Genomic DNA, 22,617 nt, shown 5'->3' with positions numbered 1-22,617 from the left:
TGTATTGCCTGGTGGTAAAGATATCCCGCTAGTTCTGTACCTTTGTAACCTTACTCTGTGTGAAGAGAAGTAGACGGAGGGGAGGCACTTGCTAGACTAGTATTGCTGCCTGCATTCTAGACCCGCACGATGGCCAAACCTAACATTCCTTCCAAAGGTGGGAAAGTTTGAGTACAAACAGAGAGAAGTTAAAATAGCAGCTCTGGGTAAAGGAGTGAATAAATGGGTTATGTAATGAGAGAAACTCAGTATTACATTAGCACCTCATAAGAAGTTCAGAACCAGAGATGATACTGTTTCTTAGCTCATTTATACTAGATGCCTGAAAGAGTGAAGACATATATTGCTGAGACCACTCTTGCTTTTGGAACCTGACAAGATGAAATAGAAGCCTGAAAATCTGAGTGGCCTCCCCCTGGGAGGTATTTTCGTACAATATGATGGTGGACTGGACAGTTACTAATGACTGACTGAGATTCTAAGACTGTACCGGTATCTTGTTTTTTATGATCGTTTGCTGTAAGGGATCCATGTTCAAAGACCCAGGGGGTTGACAGTGATTCATAAGAAATATACCTGTTTGGTCACTCAGATATTCAGAGAAATATATATTTCTCATGTGTATTTGGTCTTGCTCCATGTTTTCTGGCTCATAGTTTTAAAACCCTTGGAATTTCCCAAGTGATGAGAGCAATAAAGTTGTCTTGTGTTGTGTTAATGAGGTGACTTCAGGAACTCACCCAAGGTTGGGGGCTGTTTGCCAGGAGGCTGGACCATGGGATTAGAGTGTTGGAACTTTCAGTCCCACCCTCAGACCTCCAGGGAGGGGAGAGGGGCTGGAGATGGAGTTCATTCACCAACCGTCAGTGGTTTAATCAGTCAGGCCTATGTAATGAAGCTTCCCTGAAAACCCAAAAGAATGGGTTCAGAGAGCTTCCAAGTTGGTGAACGTGTGGAGGTGCTGGAAGTGATGAGCCTGGTGAGGGTACGAAAGCTCTGATCTTGGGTGGCCTCAGCCTGCAGCGGCTTGAAGCAGGATCTCAGTCCCCAGCTAGAGATTGACGGCAGGCCGCGGCAGTGAGAGTGCTAAATCCTAGCCACTAGACCATGAGGGCCAGTGACAAGGCTCTGGCTTGTCCGCTTTGTAGAAATAAATTTCAGCAAAGAGATGGAAAGTAGTTATACAAGTGAAGTGTTTATTACGAGGAAAAAGGTACGTGTGAATAGGCACACATGGGCAGGCTCCGAGAGAGAGTTGTGCTCACTTATATGGGGCACTTCTCCTGGGTTTCCTTTGGCCAATCATCTTGCTTTGCTTGGCTCTGAGTCCATATTTGGTATAACTCAGGGTCCTCCCCTGTGTGCACGAGAGTCTCTTAGCCAAGATGGATTGTAGCACAGAGACCTATGGGAAGGTTGACGCCACCTATTATGGGGTGGTGCCTCCTCCCTTTTTGTTCCCGAGGAGCCTTTCTTAGCATGTGTAGTTGGGAAGGTCTCCTTGACCTCAAGAATGAGAAACACGTGGTCTCTTTATCTTTTATCTGGGCAGGGCTCCAGCTCCTCCTGCTATTATCTTATCTTAGAGTGTCTGCCCACAGGGGACAGACTCCAGCTACTCAGCCTGGGGCCCATCTATCTCCTGCCTCAGCTCCATGTCCTTTCCCCATACCTTGCCCTATGCATCTCTTCCATCTGACTGTTCTTGAGTTCCATCCTTTTATAATAAATCGGAAATCTAGTAAGTAAATGTTTCTCTGAGTTCTTTGAGGTGCTCTAGCAAATTGAACCTGAGGAGGCGGTCATGGGAACCCCTGATTTATAGCCAGTCTGGTGACAGCCTGGACTTGCAACTGGCATCTGAAGTTGTGGGGAGGGCAGTCTTGTAGGACTGAACCCTTAACCTGTGGAACCTGATGCTCTCTCCAGGAAGAGAGTGTCCAAATTGAGTAGAATTCTTGGACACCCAGCTGGTATCCGGAGAATTGCTTGTTGGTGGTGTGGTGAAACCTCACCTCTCTCTCCCACCCTGCCCAGTGGAATTGGGTACAGGAATACAAATTATTACCCTTATGGTGGGGGACTCCCCTTCAATGCTCTAGCATTCCCTATCACCATATCCTACTTTATTTTCTCCACGGCAACTTTCACCAACAAGCATATTATATTTCCTTCCTTTTTTAAAAAAAATTTTTATTGGAGTATAGTTGATTTACAGTGTTGTTTTCCTTATTTCTTTATTGTCTTTCCCCTCATTAAAATGTATGATCAGTAAGGGCAAGTTCTGGGTTTTTTCTTTCTCACTTCCCACCATTCACAGCCTAGAATGGTGCCTGGCATATAGTAGCTTAACAACTATTACTCAATGAATGGATAGAGAGATACACACCATATGCCATTGCCTGTGTTCAGCAAGTACCACTTCTCAATCTGCTTGAGGGATGGTTTCAGACACCTCACTAACCAAGTGGTCTTCTCAGACTCATAGTGCTTCACCATATTAGTGAAGCAATCGGGGAACCTTAGAACTGAATGTTTTCACATGGCACCTAGCGTTCTCATTACACCCACCTTTGGATTGACCATTTATGTTAAATTCCCAGTATTTTTACCTCTGGATGGAAAATAGAAGTTTCTTATGTGCTTCTTGTTCTTGGTCTTCTTAGCCAAGTTCTAATAGAGTGTTTCAGAAGATATATAGTGATAATCCAATTGGAGAAACATTTGTTCCATTTTTGTCGCCCAGAGGCCTCTAATGCATATGTTTGGAGATTTTTTTTCCCTACCTACTTTATTAGCTTTGAAAATCAAGGCTGGATATCTAATCAGAAAGACAATTAGCAGTTCTCTGTGCTTCCAAGTTGGTGTTTTGTGTTTTTCTAAGTCCAGATGAGCTGCAAACGTCTTGCTCATTAGCTGGTAAGCACGGACCACTACAGACGGGCTTCTTTCTCCAGCTGCTCTCCCTAATGTTGCAGAAACCTTCCTTCTCAGTTCATTAAATTTAACTCCAGGCAATTACTAAAAGGCAAGATAATTCTTTTTTGTTGTTTCTTTGGCACTTCCAAATTTCAGTCTCACATTAGCAGCAACGAGCCAGAGGGGTTTTTAAAAGTTTTTTTTTTTTTTAGTAGTTATTTCAGAAGATAGGAACTTAAAAAAAAGATCTATTCCAAATGACAAATATTTAGCATTATTTTCCCTTTTATTTATATTGAACTGTAATCAACTGTAATCATTTTCTAATTTGGCTTTATAAGTACATGATCAGCAGGAAATATTTCTGAGTTTCATTTTGTACCCAAAATCTGGACTCTCAGTTTCCAATCAGTTGTTTGTAAGACTGAAAATAAATGGCTTGAAGGCCATTTTTAGAGCCTAATTAAGAAGCAGTTTGTGAATATGTGTGTGCTCTGATTTTTCACTAATTTTTGCCAGTCCCCAGTTCTGAAAAGTTAAAGACAGAAATAAGAGGATCTTATAGATAGGATCTTGGATAGTATTCTGTGTTACAGATGCACCATTATTTATTAAACTTTCCATTATCGATAGCCATTTATGTTGCAGCCATATGTTTGTAATTAACAAATGTGATAATGTCTATACTATACCATTGTTCACAGGCTTTATATCAATTACCTATCTACATACCTATCATCTTTGTCAACAGATGCATGAGCGTGTACCGAGGTGTGTGTGTGTGTGTGTGTGTGTGTGTGTGTGTACACACCCATACCACACATGTTATCTATTATCTATCTTTCCCTCTTACTCTATCTATTTATCATGTCTCTCTCTAGACTTTAGGATCAGTTCCTGGAAATGGAATTGGTAGGTCAAAGGATATGTTTATTTTTAATTAAAAAACAGTGTTCCATTGCCCTTTGTTGACTTGAATTAATATTTTTCCCACTAGTATAAACAAAAATCTTCTCTTTGCCTTATACTTCATAAGATCATATACTGTCAAACTTTATTTTCTTCATCTATAGGGTCATTGTTTTAACTGGCGCTTCTTCAACTATGAATGTTCATGAGAATCTTATTTCATAAGTTTAAAAGTCACTTGCATGTTCTTCTCTGTTCTTCTGACCCTGTTCTTATATCCTACCAGAAAGTAAAATGGAACTTTCAATCAAGGTTTCTGGTCCCCCCTTAGTTTTTTCTTTTTTTTAAAAAAACAAACTTTGTATAATATGCAGGATCTGATAACTGCCAGTGGAAGGTACTGCTCTTAAAAGTTATGGACTGTGTCTATGCATGGTGTTGTAGTCTAAGTAACATATGTACCAATTTACTGCTACATCTGCCTTGGTTTAAATATTTTTGGCTAGGAATTGTTAATTTTTGAAAGCCAATAGGATGCCTATTCTGAAGAGAATTGTATCAAAGTCCTCTTTAGTTGTTTTTTTTTTTTTTAATTTATTTATTTTTGGCTGCGTTGGGTCTTCGTTGCTGCTTGCGGGCTTTCTCTAGTTGCAGTGAGTGGGGCTGCTCTTCCTTGTGGGCTTCTCATTGCGGTGGCTTCTCCTGTTGCTGAGCACAGGCTCTAGGCGCACGGGCTTTAGCAGTTGTGGCTTGCGGGCTCTAGAGCGCAGGCTCAGTAGTTGTGGCACAGGGTCTCAGTTGCTCCGCGGCACGTGGGATCTTCCCAGACCAGGGCTCAAACGCGTGTCCCCTGCATTAGCAGGCAGATTCCTAACCACTGCACCACCAGGGAAGTCCCATCTTTAGTTTTTATTGCTGAACAAATGTTGCCATAATCTTGGAACATGCATTATACCATGATTACTACTAGACATGGCTTCAGTCCATCATTTGCTGCTTCATTATTGGAGACATTTTAATTTGATTTAGCTGTGGATTCTTACTTATAGACATTAAAATGAGCATGAGCATACAAAAATTAATTTTCTTGTAATTTTTAAAGATCTTTTAAATATCAGATCAAAATCCTGTCCATTATGACTCCTTCTACAGTTAGGATACTTGCTTCTTGATTTATTTTTATAAATTATTTTTCCCATAAATAGCAAGGTAGTATCATCAGAAGACTTGTAGCCCTTGGGAAAAGATAGTAAAAAGTGATAAACACACACACACACACACACACACACACACCCTAGATGAATACTATAAATGAGGGAAACTTTTATAAAGATAAATTGTGAAAGGGTGCAGTTATACATCAGCTGTCAGACTAGCAGCTGGAGGGTCACTGGGGATGTGGTTTGACAGGGTTTTCATCACTAAGAAAGACGAGGACACAGGCCTCTGACTCCCCTTAAGATGTTCACTCTCTCCTCCATTACTACTTTCTAGACTCACCGACTGACTCTGATTTTGAAATTCTTTTCACTCTTCCAGGAAATCAGGCATGGTATTCTAGAAGGAATGGTTTTTAAATGGTCCATTAATGTATTTAACATGATTGCTGAATGTCCCCCTCTATTGTTCCAAAATGAATAATAGGGAATTGGGGAAACACTTTGAATTGTAATTTTATTCTGTGCTTTCTGTTTTATTTTTGCTTTAAAGCAAGCAAATATTATAGCACTTGACTATTATTGATACCATAAAGTAAATTAATATGGTTTAAGACTTAACAGGATAGTCAGGCTGCTTTTATATCTTGGAACAAGGGTTTTTTTAAGAAATTTGCAATTGCCCTTTTTTTTTTTTAACATCTTTGTTGGAGTATAATTGCTTTACAGTGATGTGTTAGTTTCTGCTTTATAACAAAGTGAATCAGCTATACATATACATATATCCCCATATCTCTTCCCTCTTGCATCTCCTCCCTCCCGCCCTCCCTGTCCCACCCCTCTAGGTGGTCACAAAGCACTGAGCTGATCCCCCTGTGCTATGCGGCTGCTTCCCACTAGCTATCTATTTTACGTTTGGTAGTGTATATATGTCCATGCCACTCTCTCACTTCGCCCCAGCTTACCCTTCCCCCTCGCCATGTCCTCAAGTCCATTCTCTAGTAGGTCTGCATCTTTATTCCCGTCTTGCCCCTAGGTTCTTCATGACCATTTTTTTTGGTTTAGATTCCACATATATGTGCTAGCATACGGTATTTGTTTTTCTCTTTCTGACTTACTTCACTCTGTATGACAGACTCTAGGTCCATCCACCTCACTACAAATAACTCAATTGCGTTTCTTTTTGTGGCTGAGTAATATTCCATTGTATATATGTGCCACATCTTCTTTATCCATTTATCTGTCGATGGACACTTAGGTTGCTTCCATGTCCTGGCTATTGTAAATAGTGCTGCAGTGAACATTTTGGTACATGGTAGTTCTATTTTTAGTTTTTTAAGGAACCTCCATACTGTTCTCCATAGTGGCTGTATCAATTTACATTCCCACCAACAGTGCAAGAGGATTCCCTTTTTTCCACACCCTCTCCAGCATTTATTGTTTGTAGATTTTTTGATGATGGCCATTCTGACCCATGTGAGATGATATCTCATTGTAGTTTTGATTTGCATTTCTCTAATGATTAATGATGTTGAGCATTGTTTCATGTGTTTGTTAGCAATCTGCATATCTTCTTTGGAGAAATGTCTATTTAGGTCTTCTGCCCATTTTTGGATTGGGTTGTTTGTTTTTTTGATATTGAGCTGCATGAGCTGCTTGTAAATTTTGGAGATTAATCCTCTGTCAGTTGCTTCATTTGCAAGTATTTTCTCCTACTCTGAGGGTTGTCTTTTTGTCTTGTTGATGGTTTCCTTTGCTGTGCAAAAGCTTTGAAGTTTCATTAGGTCCCATTTGTTTATTTTTGTTTTTATTTCCATTTTTCTAGGAGGTGGGTCAAAAAGGATCTTGCTGTGATTCATGTCATAGAGTGTTCTGCCTATGTTTTCCTCTAAGAGTTTGATAGTGTCTGGCCTTACATTTAGGTCTTTAATCTTTTTTTTTTTTTTTTCTTTTTGCGGTACGTGGTCCTCTCACTGCTGTGGCTCTCCCATTGCAGAGCACAGGCTCTGGACGCGCAGGCCCAGTGGCCATGGCTCACGGGCCCAGCCGCTCTGTGGCATGTGGGATCCTCCCGGACCGGGGCACGAACCCATGTCCCCTGCATCGGCAGGCGGACTCTCAACCACTGTGCCACCAGGGAAGCCCCTTTAATCCATTTTGAGTTTATTTTTGTGTATGGTGTTAGGGAGTGTTCTAATTTCATTCTTTTACATGTAGCTGTCCAGTTTTCCCAGCACCGCTTATTGAAGAGGCTGTCTTTTCTCCACTGTACATTCCTGCCTCCTTTATCAAAGAAAATGTGATGATATGTGTGTGGGTTTATCTCTGGGCTTTCTGTCCTGTTCCATTGATCTATATTTCTGTTTTTGTGTCAGTACCATACTGTCTTGATTACTGTAGCTTTGTAGTATAGTCTGAAGTCAGGGAGCCTGATTCCTCCAGCTCCATTTTTTTTTAACATCTTTATTGGGGTATAACTGCTTTACAATGGTGTGTTAGTTTCTGCTTTATAACAAAGTGAATCAGTTATACATATACATATGTTCCCATATCTCTTCCCTCTTGCGTCTCCCTCCCTCCCACCCTCCCTATCCCACCCCTCCAGGCGGTCACAAAGCACCGAGCTGATATCCCTGTGCTATGCGGCTGCTTCCCACTAGCTATCTACCTTACGTTTGTTAGTGTATATTTGTCCATGCCTCTCTCTTGCTTTGTCACACCAGCTCCGTTTTTCTTTCTCAAGATTGCTTTGGCTCTTCGGGGTCTTTTGTGTTTCCATACAAATTGTGAAAATTTTTGTTCTAGTTCTGTGAAAAATGCCATTGGTAGTTTGATAGGGATTGCATTGAATCTGTAGATTGCTTTGGGTAGTATAGTCATTTTCACAATGTTGATTCTTCCAATCCAAGAACGTGGTATATCTCTCCATCTATTTGTATCATCTTTAATTTCTTTCATCAGTGTCTTATAATTTTCTGCATACAGGTCTTTTGTCTCCTTAGGTAGGTTTATTCCTCGATATTTTATTCTTTTTGTTGCAATTGCCTTTTTCTTAATCAGCCTCCCTCCTTTATTTCCGGGTATTCCCTGCTCCCTCATGTCTCCCACTGGAGTTTCCCATGCAATGAAATTAAAATTAAGAGAAAGCTATGACAGAATTCTCTTTTATAGACTCCATTCTCAAGACAGTTTTTCAAATCCCATGGCCCACATCTTCCTGGCATGTCCTCAGCTGTCATTCTTCCATGATGCCAGGCTCAGTCATTACTGAGTTTATTTCTTCGAGTGCTCTGTTACTATTCTTCCCATGTCACAACATTGTGCTTTCTGAGGAATTTAGGTGAACATACTTGTGGCAAGTGAAATGAATATAAAATGATTCATGATGGAGTACTGACAACTTTAAGCTGTGGATGAATTAGTTGGTCACTTAACCCTAGTGGTCTCTTTATAATTGATCTCCTAATTAACCTTAACTACTCTTTGTCCATAAACCTCACAGTTCACTAATTCTTTTGTTCATGTATTCATCCAACAAGAATTTATTGTTCTTACTATGTGTTGGGCTTCATTCCAGGCAAGGAACAAAACAGATGAAGACCTGGCCTCTCGTGTGTGTGAGAGGCAGTAAAAACACAACCACCATCCATAAAAGATACATCATATAAGGTGCCATAAAGGAAACTAAAGAAGAGCAGGAGGATAGAAAAGTGACAGAGGGAGTCAATGCCTGAGGCCTGGCAACTTCTCAGATGAGGTGGCATTTGAGCAGAGACCTGCATGAAGTAAGGGAGCTGCCAGGCCTATATCAATGGGAAGAGTGTTCCAGGTAGAGATAACAGTAAGAGCAGTGCTCTAAGGAAAGTGTGTGGTTTTAATAGAAGATTGGGTTCCAACTTCATCACCTCCGTGTGACATTGGCCTCAAGGGTTAGCATGAGAGGGGAGGTGAGCATGCTCAGAAATAGCAGAGAGCTGGGGGCAGTGAAGTGGCAGGGGCCCTTGTAAGAGCATCTCTGCCTGGGATGACAAACTAGATTGGATAAATAAAATTCAGAAATTTTTCTTTACCAAAAAATTTAAATTTAATTGATGGCCTAAAATTAACCACTTTGTTATCACCAAAATTGCCATTTGAAAATGATATGTAATAGAGGACCAAATCCAATAGACAACACATACAGGAAAAGATAAAAGTTGCTCAAATTTGCTAGTCAGCAAGGAAATGAAAACAATGAGAGGGATTGATGTTTTGTTTTAGCCTGGACTGAGTGTTTTTCATAACTCAAATTGTGACCAAAGAGCTATGGGATTTGCAATAGGGTTGCCAAGGGGAGGACAAAGGACATTTTAGTGTGTTTGAAACAGTAATAGGAAAAGAAATGAAGCTGTTTTCTTATTGTATCTACCAAATTTAGCCCGTTTGTCTCTCTCTGTTCTCCTTTTCTACCCCTGTCCCCATCATATTCAGATTATATGATCAAGGAGAAAAATATGGCCGGATACATATCAGATTGTTGACTTGAGTTACCTTGGCAGGGAGATGCTATGGAGGAATGTGGAAAGGGGGAGGGGGAGTGATCTGAAGAAAAAAAAGAAAAAAGACTGCAACATCAGAAAGTCTGACTGCATGTAAGCATTTTTGTATGTACATACTGTTTTCAGAGTAATTGACACCGACAAGACCTGTAAATTGTAGTGTGTGTTGGCTTTTCTTTGGAGTATGTTCAGAGTTTAATGAAGGGAATCACTAGGGACTCAGACCAGCAAAATGTAGACCAGCTGTGTTCGTATTTGTGTTTGCAGGACATAAATTAGAGATGCAAAATAAAAAATGAAGTTAGTAATTGACTATGAATGTCCACATACATATAAAGAAATATGTGGGTTATTTAAAAAATTTTCATCTAGATTGAGCTGTAATGAACAATACAGAAAATAAGGAGACTGCAGATCACAGGTTTTTCAACAAGCGTTTGAGGCTAGCTGTATATTTTGAGCGGTTCATACACTGTGTTTAACAGGTTCCTTGCTCATTAGTTATATTTTAGCAAACAGCGATTTCAGAAAATGTTTTAGTTGCAAGCTACCCTAGAAGTAATTTAATTTGTGCATCTCTTCCTGAATTTGTTAATGTGTGAATCTTAATTTTGGGAATGAAGGGGATCTTAATTTGTTAATGTGTGAGCTTCTGCCTTGTTTTTTAGGATTGGTCTTTTACTGGTAGACATAGGGAAAATGGACAGGGAGAGGCTCGCCTTCTGACTGAGGGGGAAAGAAGAGCTGCACCGTATTCTAGAGTATCTTATGATCCTCTGCTATTTAGTCTTTTTTAATTTACTGGAAACCAAGAGTTCCTTTGTCCAGGATGATTAATCTGTGGCCGCTGCAGACTTTTAAAGTAAAGGTTTGCATCTCTCAAACTTTCTCAATTGGAATTGCTAAAAAAAAAAAAAAAAAGACCCAGGAAAGTGCAGTACAGTAGTAAAAAGATTTGGTTTTCCAATGAAAAAAAAATTTACCCACATTTGAGCAGCAAATGGTGCAAATTAAAACACAGATACACATGAGTAGAATGAAAATGATTTCCGTGTTTATGTTTATCACCAACATAGTTATTTACAAATAACCCATATGAAAATGTAAAAAAGCATATTACATCTTCACATGCCATCTATATTAACTGAATAAAGCTTAGTGACATTATTTGCAAATCTGTAGTTAATTGTACATAGACATTTTGTGCGTTAAAAAAGAAATGTACATAATTTAAAATAAATTACATTACACAATTTACAAAGTAATATTAACAAAAACTTCTTAGACAGCTGCCTCCTTACTTAAAATATTAATAAATACTCAGGTAATTAAATTAACCAAAAAACATATTTAGGGGATTATAATTTATAGAAAGACATTGCAAATTTAATAAAGTTATATTTTACAATGACAGATACTGATCGCTTCAAATCTTTGTACTAGAAATAGGCAGGAAAAAGTATCAGGAAGGAAATCTTAATGTTTCCTTTGAAAAAATAAACATAAATAGAGTCCTGAAAAATAGTTGGGAAAAGCTCACTGAGGGTTCAAGGTAGGTAATCTAGAAACTATTGTTTAAAAAAAAAAATCTACAAAACACAAGACTGACACCCAGTGATAGTTTAAATAGACTAGAGGTTTTTGATCACTGGAAACATGACTCTCACAAGCTAAATGTCTTCATATAACTGCCATTTTAAGATCTGCCTTGGTAGAAGCACGAAAACATAAAACTACAAAATTAACTCTATCCATTTAGCATTTGTTTTACTCATTTCATAATGTAGACATAACCATTTCTCAGTTTCCCTGCTAGATACAGAATTATATCACACTGGAAAACATCCTTTTTATAAAGAGTCATGTCTGCCGGGCCCACACTCCAGTTTCAGACACCTGAAATCCTGCTCTGCACTCTCAGCCACCTGAGGGCAGGACCAGAAGGGACAGGCAGAAGTTTCAGTTCTCACATCTTAATTAGACCCAGGAAAGATCACTGCCTGACGTGATTCCTCACAGATTTGTTCATGGACTGCTCTCCTTTCAATACCCTCAAGCTTAGAGTGGAAATAGAACAAGAAACATATTTGAATTTGGTAATATTTTTACAATTAGTGAGACCCTGGATCATTTGGGAAGCCTGATTCTTGCAAATCTGTTCAAACCTGGATTCAGCCTAAGAATAGGCTCTTCTTTCTGTAAGTTTTGAAAGGTGCAGGCCTCCCTCGCTGTCTTGTAGACTAGCACGTGAACAAAAGCATGAGGGGAAGATTGGTGGAGGGGGATAGTACTGGGTAGGACTAAATCTAAGGTAGGAATTGACATTTTTACAGAAAACGTCTGTTTTTTTTTTTTTTTTTTTTGGCATGTCCTCCACAGCTTTTCTTTTTTACTCATGTCTTTGACCAGTACATTCTGTTTACATCAACCTGTTCACACTCTAAATGACACTTTGACTCCAATAGGAAAGACATATAGGTATTCACCGCTTTTATTTCTTATTAAAAATGTAGGCATGTTTAGCAGAAGGTGGTTCTGAGGGAAGCAGACAAGATTAGTTGTAGATAAGAGAGCAGAGTAGACAGAGACCAGGCACTGAACATCATCATAAAGGAGAAGGATATACAGGGAGTTAGAGGAGGTTAAAATAAAAATTGAGAGGTGTTACTTGCCACTATGACCACTGCCACCTGCCTGAGGGGAGAGGAGCCATATAGCCAAAGCCTGCCAGCATGGCCCGAGACATGGACATTACATAAGGAAAAATACTAACCGTGTTGAACACTAAATCTGGAGTGAAGGGTGATGTGTGTGTGATTTTCACTCATTAAGCATTTTTCCTTGTTTTGAATGTCTTAGATATAGATGTAAACAAAAGCCATTACTAATATTTTACAGTGCCTAGCAGAGTGTCTTACATGTGATAATTCAATAAATATTTGTCTTGTTATAGGTACTTGTGCTTTGTTATAATTAAAAACATGCTTTTATGCACTCCTTTTTAAATTAGCTTTAAGCTACACCAGAGTCCTCAAAAAGGCTTTGAAATAAGGATTGTGGTCAATTTCCTAGATTAGATATTGATGAATGAGCAAACCACCCTCTTTCAAGAGAGATCAGTTATGCCACTTCTGTGTCATTTAAATGGAAACAGTCCAACAAAATAGCATAATACTGTGTCAATATTTTTCATTTCTTTTTTTAAAACCAAGCAAACCTTCATACTTACAGAACAGTAATTCTTAATCTTTGTGGGCTCACAGACCATTTTGGTAAGTCAAAAGTGTCAATAGACAAGTTACTACTATATTGCCCTCCTGAATTCTTCAAATAAACAGGAGGAATAAGGTTTTGATGAAATTCCAGTAAAGTACTTAACTCATTATTGACTCATGCCAGGAACAAAAATAAGGCCATTTTCATGTTATAAACATGAATATAGTAACCTTCATTTGTCCAAAATAGTCAGCTATCTACATTCTCCTCTTTGTACCTTTCTAACAAGAGGTCATCCAGTATTTATTTATCCTAATGAGGAACTTCCAGTATGCTCCCTAGTGTTAGATCACATTGAACCTAGCGTCCTTCATATCTGTAAAAGGTAATCAATTTATGAATAAAATCATCTTGTATTTTCATGACATTTTATAATGTTGATCTATTCATTTAATTTTAACAATATAGGTAGGATGATACTGATCTACTTTCTGAATTAATGACTTTTAAATGATCGTAAGTATAGCATTAGTAGCAACAATATTTTATTCTAGTCAACAATTTCAAGGGTATTGGGTATGGCATGCATTTCATAAGCCTGTCAGTGAAACTCTTCAAGTAACTGCAACGGACTATTTCTCAACCATTTTGGACAAATGGAGTTCATTTTATTCAAAGAGATCAACTTGAGGATTATCTGGAAGACCCCTGAGTACGTATATTGACAATCACAGTTTTAGGGTGACAATATTATTTTTGTCTTCCTCTTTAATAAGACAGATGAAATGGAATTGTTTTTATGCTTTTCCTTGTTCAAATCCTTGGTTTAAGGTAAAATTCTCATTTTCCTGACATCATGTTTGCTTAGAAATGATTTACATGTTGCTTAATACAGTGAATGTTGAATAAGGAATTAGTGCTTACCACATTTAATGCTTATCGAAATATGTAGAAATCTGTTTATTTGAGGGACAACGACATTCCAATCTGTCTTTTGTAATCTTTGCAAATACTCTAGCAAACAGTAGGGGGAGTTCAAACTCTAGTATGAAGGTAAGATACCTTCTAGTCCAAACCACTTGTATAGCAACACAGCTATGTTTAAGACAGAATAGCTTGTGATGCTATTTTTTAAAGACCTGAAAACGTAACGTCCTTCCGTCTCCCAAAGGTTGTCACAATAAATGTTGCCTGAAAAATGGTATCGCTTTTTAATGGCACCTTTTGAATTTTCCTTTCATACGAAAGAAACCAGCCGAGTTAGATATCATTTTACTGTGCCATTCCCAGGGCTACATCTGTGAAAAATATAGCTACTTCCAATACAGTGATAAGTTGAATGACCGTTTTTCATTTCTGAAATTAAACACTGATCGCAGTCTGAGGGTAAATGAATGAAAGCTCAGGATGACACAATGGAGAGTGAGTTAGCACTGAAAAAGCTTCTAGACCAGGGACCAGCCAAACCACAACAACTGTGGTCTGCTCACTTCTTTTAAAGGAAGTTTTATTGGAAAACATCCATGCTCATTCTTTTATGTACTGTACTGTGTATTGTCTATGGCTGCGTTCTCACAATGGCAGAATGGAGAAGTTGCAACATAGACCTGGCTGAAAATCTTTACCATCTGACCTTTTACAGAAAAAGTGTGCCACCCTTGGTCTAGATATTTAATGAAGCCCTGGACAAAATATTTATTCTTCTCTTTTAAAAATTCTAGTTTTTGATATCATACATTAAAAAGACTCGCTTCAAATTTTACTGGTGAGGAAGACAAAACAATGGATTTTGAAATACATTCCATCTGAAACTAGGAAAACAAATCAGGGAGAAAGAAAAAACCAACACACAATTTTGATTTCTTTTAGTTACAAAAATCACAAACACATTTTTTTCCATCTGCTCAAAATTAAAAAGACAACCAGCTCCTTTTTTTCTTTTTTCTTTTTTTAACAAAGATAACAAGTATAAAAATCTAGTCATAAACAGCCTTCAAAGTACAATTAAAAACCAACTAGAGGGACCCATCTTTTGGAGGGTTAGTGAGTTCGGGATTAAAACACTTAAATTACCGCCATGTTGTTGATGTCACAATGGCTGCAGTGATGAGGAAGTGTGCAGCAGATGTAATAGCTAATTCCATTCTGTCGCCATCCCAACTGAACTTTACTCTCTTTAGGACACAAGAACTTGTAAATGTCTCCTTGACACTCTGAGCACAGATGTCTTCATCCCATATGAAAAGAGGCAGTTTCTATGGCAATACTGGTTAAGTGCCTATCATGCTGCACTAATATAGTGCAAAAATGTGCCTTCCATATAGCAAAAAAGATGCAGGCAACCAGTTTGAAAATTAGAGAAAGTAGAAACATACTGTATTAACACAAGCAAATTAGTTTTCCAGACAATAACCACTATAAAATACTGAACTTGAGGACTCTTCTAAGGTACTAGTACCTGTCCAGCATTTGTAGTTTGGAGAGAGACAAGAATTAAGTCTTATAAAAGGGTCTTTGCCTCTGAAATGCAGGTCAATGAAACTATCATCAATCACCAGGATGCTGAATTTATTCAGTGGGTTTTCTGCCCAGTTTAGAGTTTATCTTTATTCACCGTTAAAATTGCTTATTAACAAGTACATAATCTGACATAATGTGTATCATCAATTGAGTATACATGTTGTTATGTTTGACTATAGTAGTGTAGAGATCTTGGTATAAACTCTTCATGCGAAAATGTTACTATGGTTAACTGCAGACAGAGGCTTGCATCAGGCATCCTAACTGGCCAATCCCACCACCGTATTTTAGAGATGAAAGTGAATTATCAGTTGGTAGATTTCAGAAAGATCACATGAAACTCTCAGAATGCAGCATGTATTCAACTAAATCTCCTAGAATTCTCAAGGCTGATGGTTTCTGTGTAAGTGGTACTGTCTTGATATCTCCAGTGGCACTGTGATTTTCACTCTTAATGATGATCTTTTAAGAAGTTACAATGTATTTTAATCCATACAGTTTGAATAGCTTTGTGGCCTCTGGATATCTACAGCAAAGGTAGAAAGCTGAGACTGGTTGTTGCAGGAGAAGTTATGGTTTACATGTCTGCATCTCCATCGTAGGCTAAGGTTAAAGGTTTCAGTCGGTTGTTTTGCCTTCTTTGGGGTTTCTTTGGCTTTTTGCTGTAAAGAAAAAAAAATCATTAAAATTGGGAGAAAGAAAATATTCAATTGCAATTTTTATTGTTTTAAATGAAAAAACTGGAAACATTGGTAAACCTAAATTGCTTAATTGCCTACACTGCCTAAATTCAACCTTAAAATTTGATTTTCTGGTTTTTTAATTTCTCTGTTTTATGCTCTGAATAAACTTGAAACAGAACCCTTCAAATATTTTATTATCCTGTAAAAGATGAATTGTTTAAATGGTATTCCTCTAGTACTAACAATGAAAATAATGTTGTAGTATAATCATTTATATTTGTCCATAAACTTTTATAAATAACACAATTTATAATTAATAAATGTTTTAAGAGATAGTTGAATTGGGTATTACCATAATATCTTCCTCAGTAGTAATTCAATATAAAAATCTACAGTTCATCATATAAGTATACAAAGTAATGTTTGCTTATAGAACGAAGGAGAACACACTTGAGAAGATGACCTGGGGCAGCTCTGGCTCATCTTCAGAAATTAAATGGATCACATTTGGTAGTTTTTAGATTATCTAAGACTAAAGCCATGCTTATTCAGAAATTCAGATGAACACTAATGTGGAATACTTATTTGAGACATTAGATTGCTGTTCTTGGTTATGGCCAGTTGAAAGTGTTTGCTCTGAAATAGAGATCCCCTTAGATTTTGAAATATTTAAACACTCACCAAGCTAGATATATCATGGAGACAATGAAGATGAGTAACACAAATGCCCCAGCTGCTACACCATAAACCCAGGTCTTTAGTCTCCCATCTAAGAAGAATGGATATTAGTCATTAATTTACATTAGTCTGGTATATATATGACAGTCTTTAACCACAACCAATGACCAGTCACATATGACCAAGTCCTTTCAAAACTCAAAATGAATTATTGCTTAGGCATAATTAATGATTAATGCAAAGCTGCTATAGTTAGTTAGATGGTCCTTCATTAAAGATAAATTATCAATGAAAATTGAATTGAAAAGCAATGAAGTTTGAATTCAAGTTCAGATTTCAAGGTAACAGGCCTATATTTCTGCTGCTTCTTATCTGAATTTTCTTTTAAACCCAATATATGTGTAATGCTAATATAAACATTTTCTTCTGATTTTCATTCTATCTTTAGAATGGCAATTGTGAGAAAAGAAGAAAAAATAATGCAATTTCAAGAAAGTCCTACAACTTTGAGTTAATGCTGACAGGTATCTCAATGTAAACTTTGTCATTTAAATATTTTTTCCAGATGAATTGATAGTAAATATATTTAACATTTTTGGAATTAATAATCCTTTATCTAGTTTATACTTAGAGTGTGCTTTAAAACTGATTTGACAATATCCTTTGTAAAAACAGCCAAGTTTGATTAACATATAAAAGGATCTCTAAATAAATTTTTTCTACCTTTTCTATTGTATGGAATCAGGACAGGATTTTTTCTTTTTTTCCAGTTTTATGATAGGAACTTTTAAAATTTGGTTTTCTGGTCTCATTCACTTTGAACTTCTCAGTTTTATATTCTGAATAAACTTCAAACGAGTGATACTATTAATAACTTTGCCTAACCTAACTTGATCCTCACACCAACATATATTTTCTGTTGCACACATACAGCTAAACATATGATTTTAGAATTAAAATTATAGATTGGGCAAACTGACTCCACAGAGACTCTGGTTTATGCAATATTTGGAAGGCATCAAAAGCAAATTAGTACTATGAATTTTTTTTTTTTTTTTTTGCCTAGAGCTGGATCAATTAGGGGTTCACTTGCTGGAAATAAACTAAGTTTATATTCTAAATACCCTTTTTTTTTTTTCTCAATTCTAAAGATTTATAAAATTTGAGTCTGGGTTCAAAATCGAAAGAGCTCTATTGGGTTTATTTGCCCTGAGAGAAATTCAACAAATATTTTTGGGTTTCTCATAAACCAAGAGCAAGGTCTAACTGTATGTTCTTAAAACATGTACCTTTTTAATATATTAAAATGTTCACTTTAGGAAAACTATGTATTAAATGAAAAATGACAATAATAATATTCTCTCTTTAAAAATCAGTTTTGATGTGCGGAGATCTGCTTGGATTTTTGGTCAGGGTCAAGACTGCAAATGGCCATTTGCTGGTCCGCTGTCCTGGACACTGAGAGGAAGAGTTTCCCATGCTTACAGAAACAGGTCAGCTTCATATTTAACCACATCATCACAGGGATGATGTGGTTAAATATGAATCACCCAAATATTGAACATACTTAAAAAAAAAATTCTCAATAGTGATTCACCAGTAAGGGAAAGTGTTTTGACTAAATGCATTAAAAATGTGCTGGCTATGCAAATCGCTTCCTTCCTTTCTCATGTTTCTAACGGAGTCAGGAAGTAGTTTATCCCTGGCTTTGCCTGGAGATTTCCTTCGGTCATGAACTAGTCATCCCTCTAGGGTGTGAGAAAAAGTGTCATGATCTTAGTTACCACATAGCTCTTGCAGCACATTTTTAAGCACGAGCTTAGTTCTAGGGCTAAGCGTATGGTTGAATCAACTGCAGAGAGAAAATGTACAGAGTAAGGATAGCATCTGATGAGGCTTCAAGCTTTTGTCTGTATGGGCTTCAAGTCCATTGCTAGATACATTACGAGCTGTCTGTTGAATATGACAGGTGTCTGGTCGGTCTCCAAGTTTAGACTGTCCCATCTAGACAGGAAGGCTCCATCCTTGCCCCCGTTTATCTGGTGCTAGTATAGATTCTGAGTATTTGAGTGTGCCAGCTCTAAGGGCTGGTAGAAATTGGTCTGGCTGCCAAGTATCTCCTGCATTGCTGATCTTCCTGTTTAAGGTTCAAATATTTAACACTCTGTGGCGAAATGGAAAATTCTTTAATGTCTTTATAGTTTTATTTGTTCGAGTTCTGAATGACAACACTTTTCTCCTAATATTTTCATTGTTAGATTTCTTTGTTCAATGTGAAAATAATTACACTTCTAAATTTAGGACTGAAATTAAATAATATCAATTCTAAAATTTTTCTCAGAAGTACTCATTTTTCTGAATTTTCAGCATGAGTGCTTTTTTCACAATAGTAGAAAATTATAATAATATATGGCAGTATCAACATAAATGACTATACATAAAATAATTAACTCATATGAAAATGCTTGCTCATTTTTTTAATCCTTTGGCATTGGTTAAATATATAGCTAAAGAATTCTACATCAACACTGTCTAGTCACTTCACCTGGCCCAAATGGCTGTAGAAACCAGGTCCTTCCCCGTCCTGCTGGGTTACTGGAGGGTTGGGTTGGATGTACTGCCCGACTGGTTTTCACATCTCCTCTTTTGTCCTCCACAGTGGGTATCACCACCACGGGGATAAGTGTGCATTGCTCAAGTGTACCATTGGAAGACATGACTTCAGTGTACCCTTCTTCACAACTGCACATCCTCGTCTGCAGGAGAACAAGACTTACACTGTACATGCAAGGTGATCTTTATAAGCATAACAGACCTGACTTGAAGAGCAGGCTTTAAAGAAATATTGTTCTGGGAATCTACTTCATGTAATTTCTGTCATAACTACGTAAAAAAGAACACACTTTTTGTCCCTTTACAGATTTATTCTAACAGTAGAGGCAAGTGCATTCAGAATTGTTTATAGTGATAAAAGGAGAGGTCCCAAAATAGAATTTTTATGCCTCAAGACATGCTTTTTTGGGGTTGGGGAATGGATTGTACCAGAGGCAGTGGGGTGACAAATGATGAAGCTGGCTTGCCTACTCTAATGAATTCACACATACCTCGCTACAGTACGAGTGGGGTTGACTACACGGTGGATTACAAGACCTGTCAGCATCAGGCTGGCGCACCACCAAGCAGCCCCCTGCAGAACAGAAAATCATATTTTGACAAGTAGCATCTCTTGCAATGATTAAAAATACATCATTGTTGTAGACTTGTCTTTGAATCCTGAACCACCTTGGGAATCCCACAGACTTTTCTGAGGGCAGCTGACTGAAATATTTGGTTGACCTTGACCACTGTATTTCGGATCTCGAGGCTCTTCTTATTCAGAGGAGACATAGTACCTGCCACTCAGCAGGTGCTCGATAAGCACCTGTTAAATGGATGATTTTATAGTTGCTACTCTGAAAACACTAATTGCCTGCAAGCTATTTATCATAGTTTCTGAGACCAAGTCCAGCACTAAAAAGCAGATTTAATATTCTTTTAAAATTCTTTCTTGGTTATTCAAATAAATAGTTTTCATGTTAAGATGTCCCTTTAATTCATGTGACTATCTTGTATATGTATTTTTTTTTTTTTTTTTTTTTTGCGGTACGCGGGCCTCTCACTGTTGTGGCCTCTCCCGCTGCGGAGCACAGGCTCCGGACGCGCAGGCCCAGCGGCCATGGCTTACGGGCCCAGCCGCTCCGCGGCATGTGGGATCCTCCCGGACTGGGGCACGAACCCACGTCCCCCACACCGGCAGGCGGGCTCTCAACCACTGCGCCATCAGGGAAGCCATGTATATGTATTTTTTATAATACATATTTCTTTTTGAGAAAATCACTAATTCAGGATATTTTTAGGGTATAAGAAAACAAAGGCAGCTATAAGTGTATGTCTGCACTATTGTTTTAACTTGACATTGCAGCTCTGTTTAGTCCTCTTCTTTCTTCCTTCAAGTACAGTACCAGGTGTGCTGAAGTTGTTATAATGAAGTTTCAAGACAAGAACAGATGTCATAAAGAAACAGTATGGTGGCATGGAAAGAACTGATAGTTTCAAACCATACTTGTTCAACTTAGAATTTTAGCAAGGCAAGATTTTTCCTTTATTTGTGGAATTGATGATCCTCTTGGAATCTAATCAAAGGTACCTATTAATTCCTTGCCTTATCTCTCTATATTATAAACAAAATATTCACAGAAAAATTGTTATGGAAAAGCAGTTAGTCATTGCAAGGCAGTTGCAGTTACATGGCCATATTGAAGTTATCATCATTAAACATATGAAGACAAAGTAAAGCAGCATCTTGAGTTTCTTATAAGGACAACTATTCATAAAATTAAAGCAATCAATCAAGCCAGATAATATACTTTACATGCTTGTCTATTTCTCATAAAGAATCTCATCTCTCCTAAAAGATGGAAGAAGAATGCATACAGAGTTTATCACAAATCAATCATTTACACATTTTTGGGGGGGGTATAAAACAGCATTAGAAGGGAATAAATACATGGGATACTTATATAGAAAAGAAGTTGAAAATATGATTTCTACAGGTAAGTCTTCTAAAATTTGACTTACCTTTGCATTGGGGAATAGCCCCAATTTCAGTGTGAAAAGAGCTTTTAACATGTAGAAGAAAAGGCAGACAACTATTATTTGCATCCATATTTGGGGGGGAAAAAAAACACTGAAAACTGATAGGATCCTCTGGGGAAACTGTAAAATACCCTCTGAAGAGTTTAAAGAAGAATGTAGACATTCATTTTCAACAGCTGAGTTGAGTGGACCACCTCTATAATGCCTTTGGGTTCAAAGCCTATGCTTCTCTTCCCAGAACTCTGTCTCCCCCTGTTGCCTCGGAGAGTGGTGTGCTTGGAACAGATTTTTCTTCCAGAAAATAACAGTGTGAGAGAGCAAAGCGTTTCTTGGTAGGTGTCTTTTCTTTGTTATAGATGTATCCACTGGGAGTTGCTATTATCAAGTGTTCAACACAGATTTCTCATGTCTAAAATCTTATCTTCACAAGAATACAATCTGACATCCTGCTCTAGCTTTCATAAGGCAGAAATTAGTAATTAGGTTTCAATAAATCCAGGTAATTTAAAATTCAATATAAAAATTTATGCTTTCCAAAAAGCATATCGACCCCTGCTTCTATCATCTTACTGTAGATATTACAGTTAAATTTATAAATGGACATTACTCAAAGGCAACAAAATGCACATTACTTTTTCTCCCTGCCAGAGGGTCAAAACAATGGCAGCAAGTCAGCAGGTCCCCCTGAACAGTTAACTGTCAATACTCAGGCTGCTGCTATGCTATGGAGATTCCTATAGATTAGATCTCTACAAATACATTGTTTAAGAAGAGACATTAGATCTTTGGGTACATGGGCCTGAGGCTGAGGTTCTGTTCTGACCCTGGTTTCTTTGTAGAAAATTTGCAGGGTGGTTCACTCCATCTCTGGAGCCAGTTTTCTTCCCTCTTCAAAGGGTCTTTGGGATCCCTTGCATTTACTGGACTCAGATAAGGAAACTTCAGTAACTGTAGATTAGAGTAGATCTTGGGGGTATATTTGGGTCAAAGGAGATTCAAAAAAAGTTTTCATTTGGATTTCTTCTTTCAATGTACAATGATTTTTGACTTGGGACAGAGTAGGTAGATTGGCTGCTCATATGCTCTGGGCTTGAGTTTTACCAATAGGTCTTCTATATTAATGAATAAAAAACTATAAATCATAGATTCCTGAATTTAAGCAAAATATTTGGATTTGTGTCATCATATTCTCTTGGCAATATTTTTGGACTGCATGTGTATTGCCTTTAAGGCACAGAAACAGAGTCAACAAAATATTGACTTTCTTAGCATGTAAGAAGTAAGTTATTAATATATAAGATTTCTAGGAAAAACAATCTGAGAATTATTTACTTATAATCATTTATTAGAATTAGACAGTAT

At 37.5% G+C, this 22,617-nt stretch overlaps 1 protein-coding gene and 1 long non-coding RNA gene across 3 annotated transcripts in view; one reads left to right on the top strand and one right to left on the bottom strand.

Annotated features, from left to right (window-relative positions):
* The window catches only part of LOC307191610, a 98,702-nt gene that overhangs the window by 31,102 nt on the left and 44,983 nt on the right, over positions 1 to 22,617 (top strand). The window contains exons 2-4 of one of the 2 annotated variants that reach the window (XR_013829807.1): positions 17,069 to 17,144; positions 19,280 to 19,411; positions 20,619 to 21,587. This is a non-coding gene — a long non-coding RNA (uncharacterized lncRNA). Of the gene's footprint in view, positions 1 to 17,068; positions 17,145 to 18,021; positions 18,114 to 19,279; positions 19,412 to 20,618; positions 21,588 to 22,617 lie in introns of those variants that run through there. The other variant, XR_013829808.1, reaches the window with a different exon arrangement.
* THSD7A (thrombospondin type 1 domain containing 7A) overlaps positions 10,872 to 22,617 on the bottom strand; it is a 458,451-nt gene continuing 446,705 nt past the window's right edge. The window contains exons 24-27 of the mRNA XM_079931758.1: positions 19,725 to 19,807; positions 19,166 to 19,376; positions 16,624 to 16,711; positions 10,872 to 15,921 (exon numbers count right to left, since the gene is read on the bottom strand). Of these exons, the coding sequence (XP_079787884.1) occupies positions 15,837 to 15,921; positions 16,624 to 16,711; positions 19,166 to 19,376; positions 19,725 to 19,807 (467 nt within the window). The 3' untranslated portion in view covers positions 10,872 to 15,836. The remainder of the gene's footprint in view (positions 15,922 to 16,623; positions 16,712 to 19,165; positions 19,377 to 19,724; positions 19,808 to 22,617) is intronic.

This window comes from Stenella coeruleoalba, assembly GCF_951394435.1.
Source record: "Stenella coeruleoalba genome assembly, chromosome: 9".
Taxonomy (NCBI): Eukaryota; Metazoa; Chordata; class Mammalia; order Artiodactyla; family Delphinidae; genus Stenella; species Stenella coeruleoalba.
Note: the sequence above shows the minus strand (reverse complement) of the source record. Positions and strands in the feature narration are given on the sequence as shown.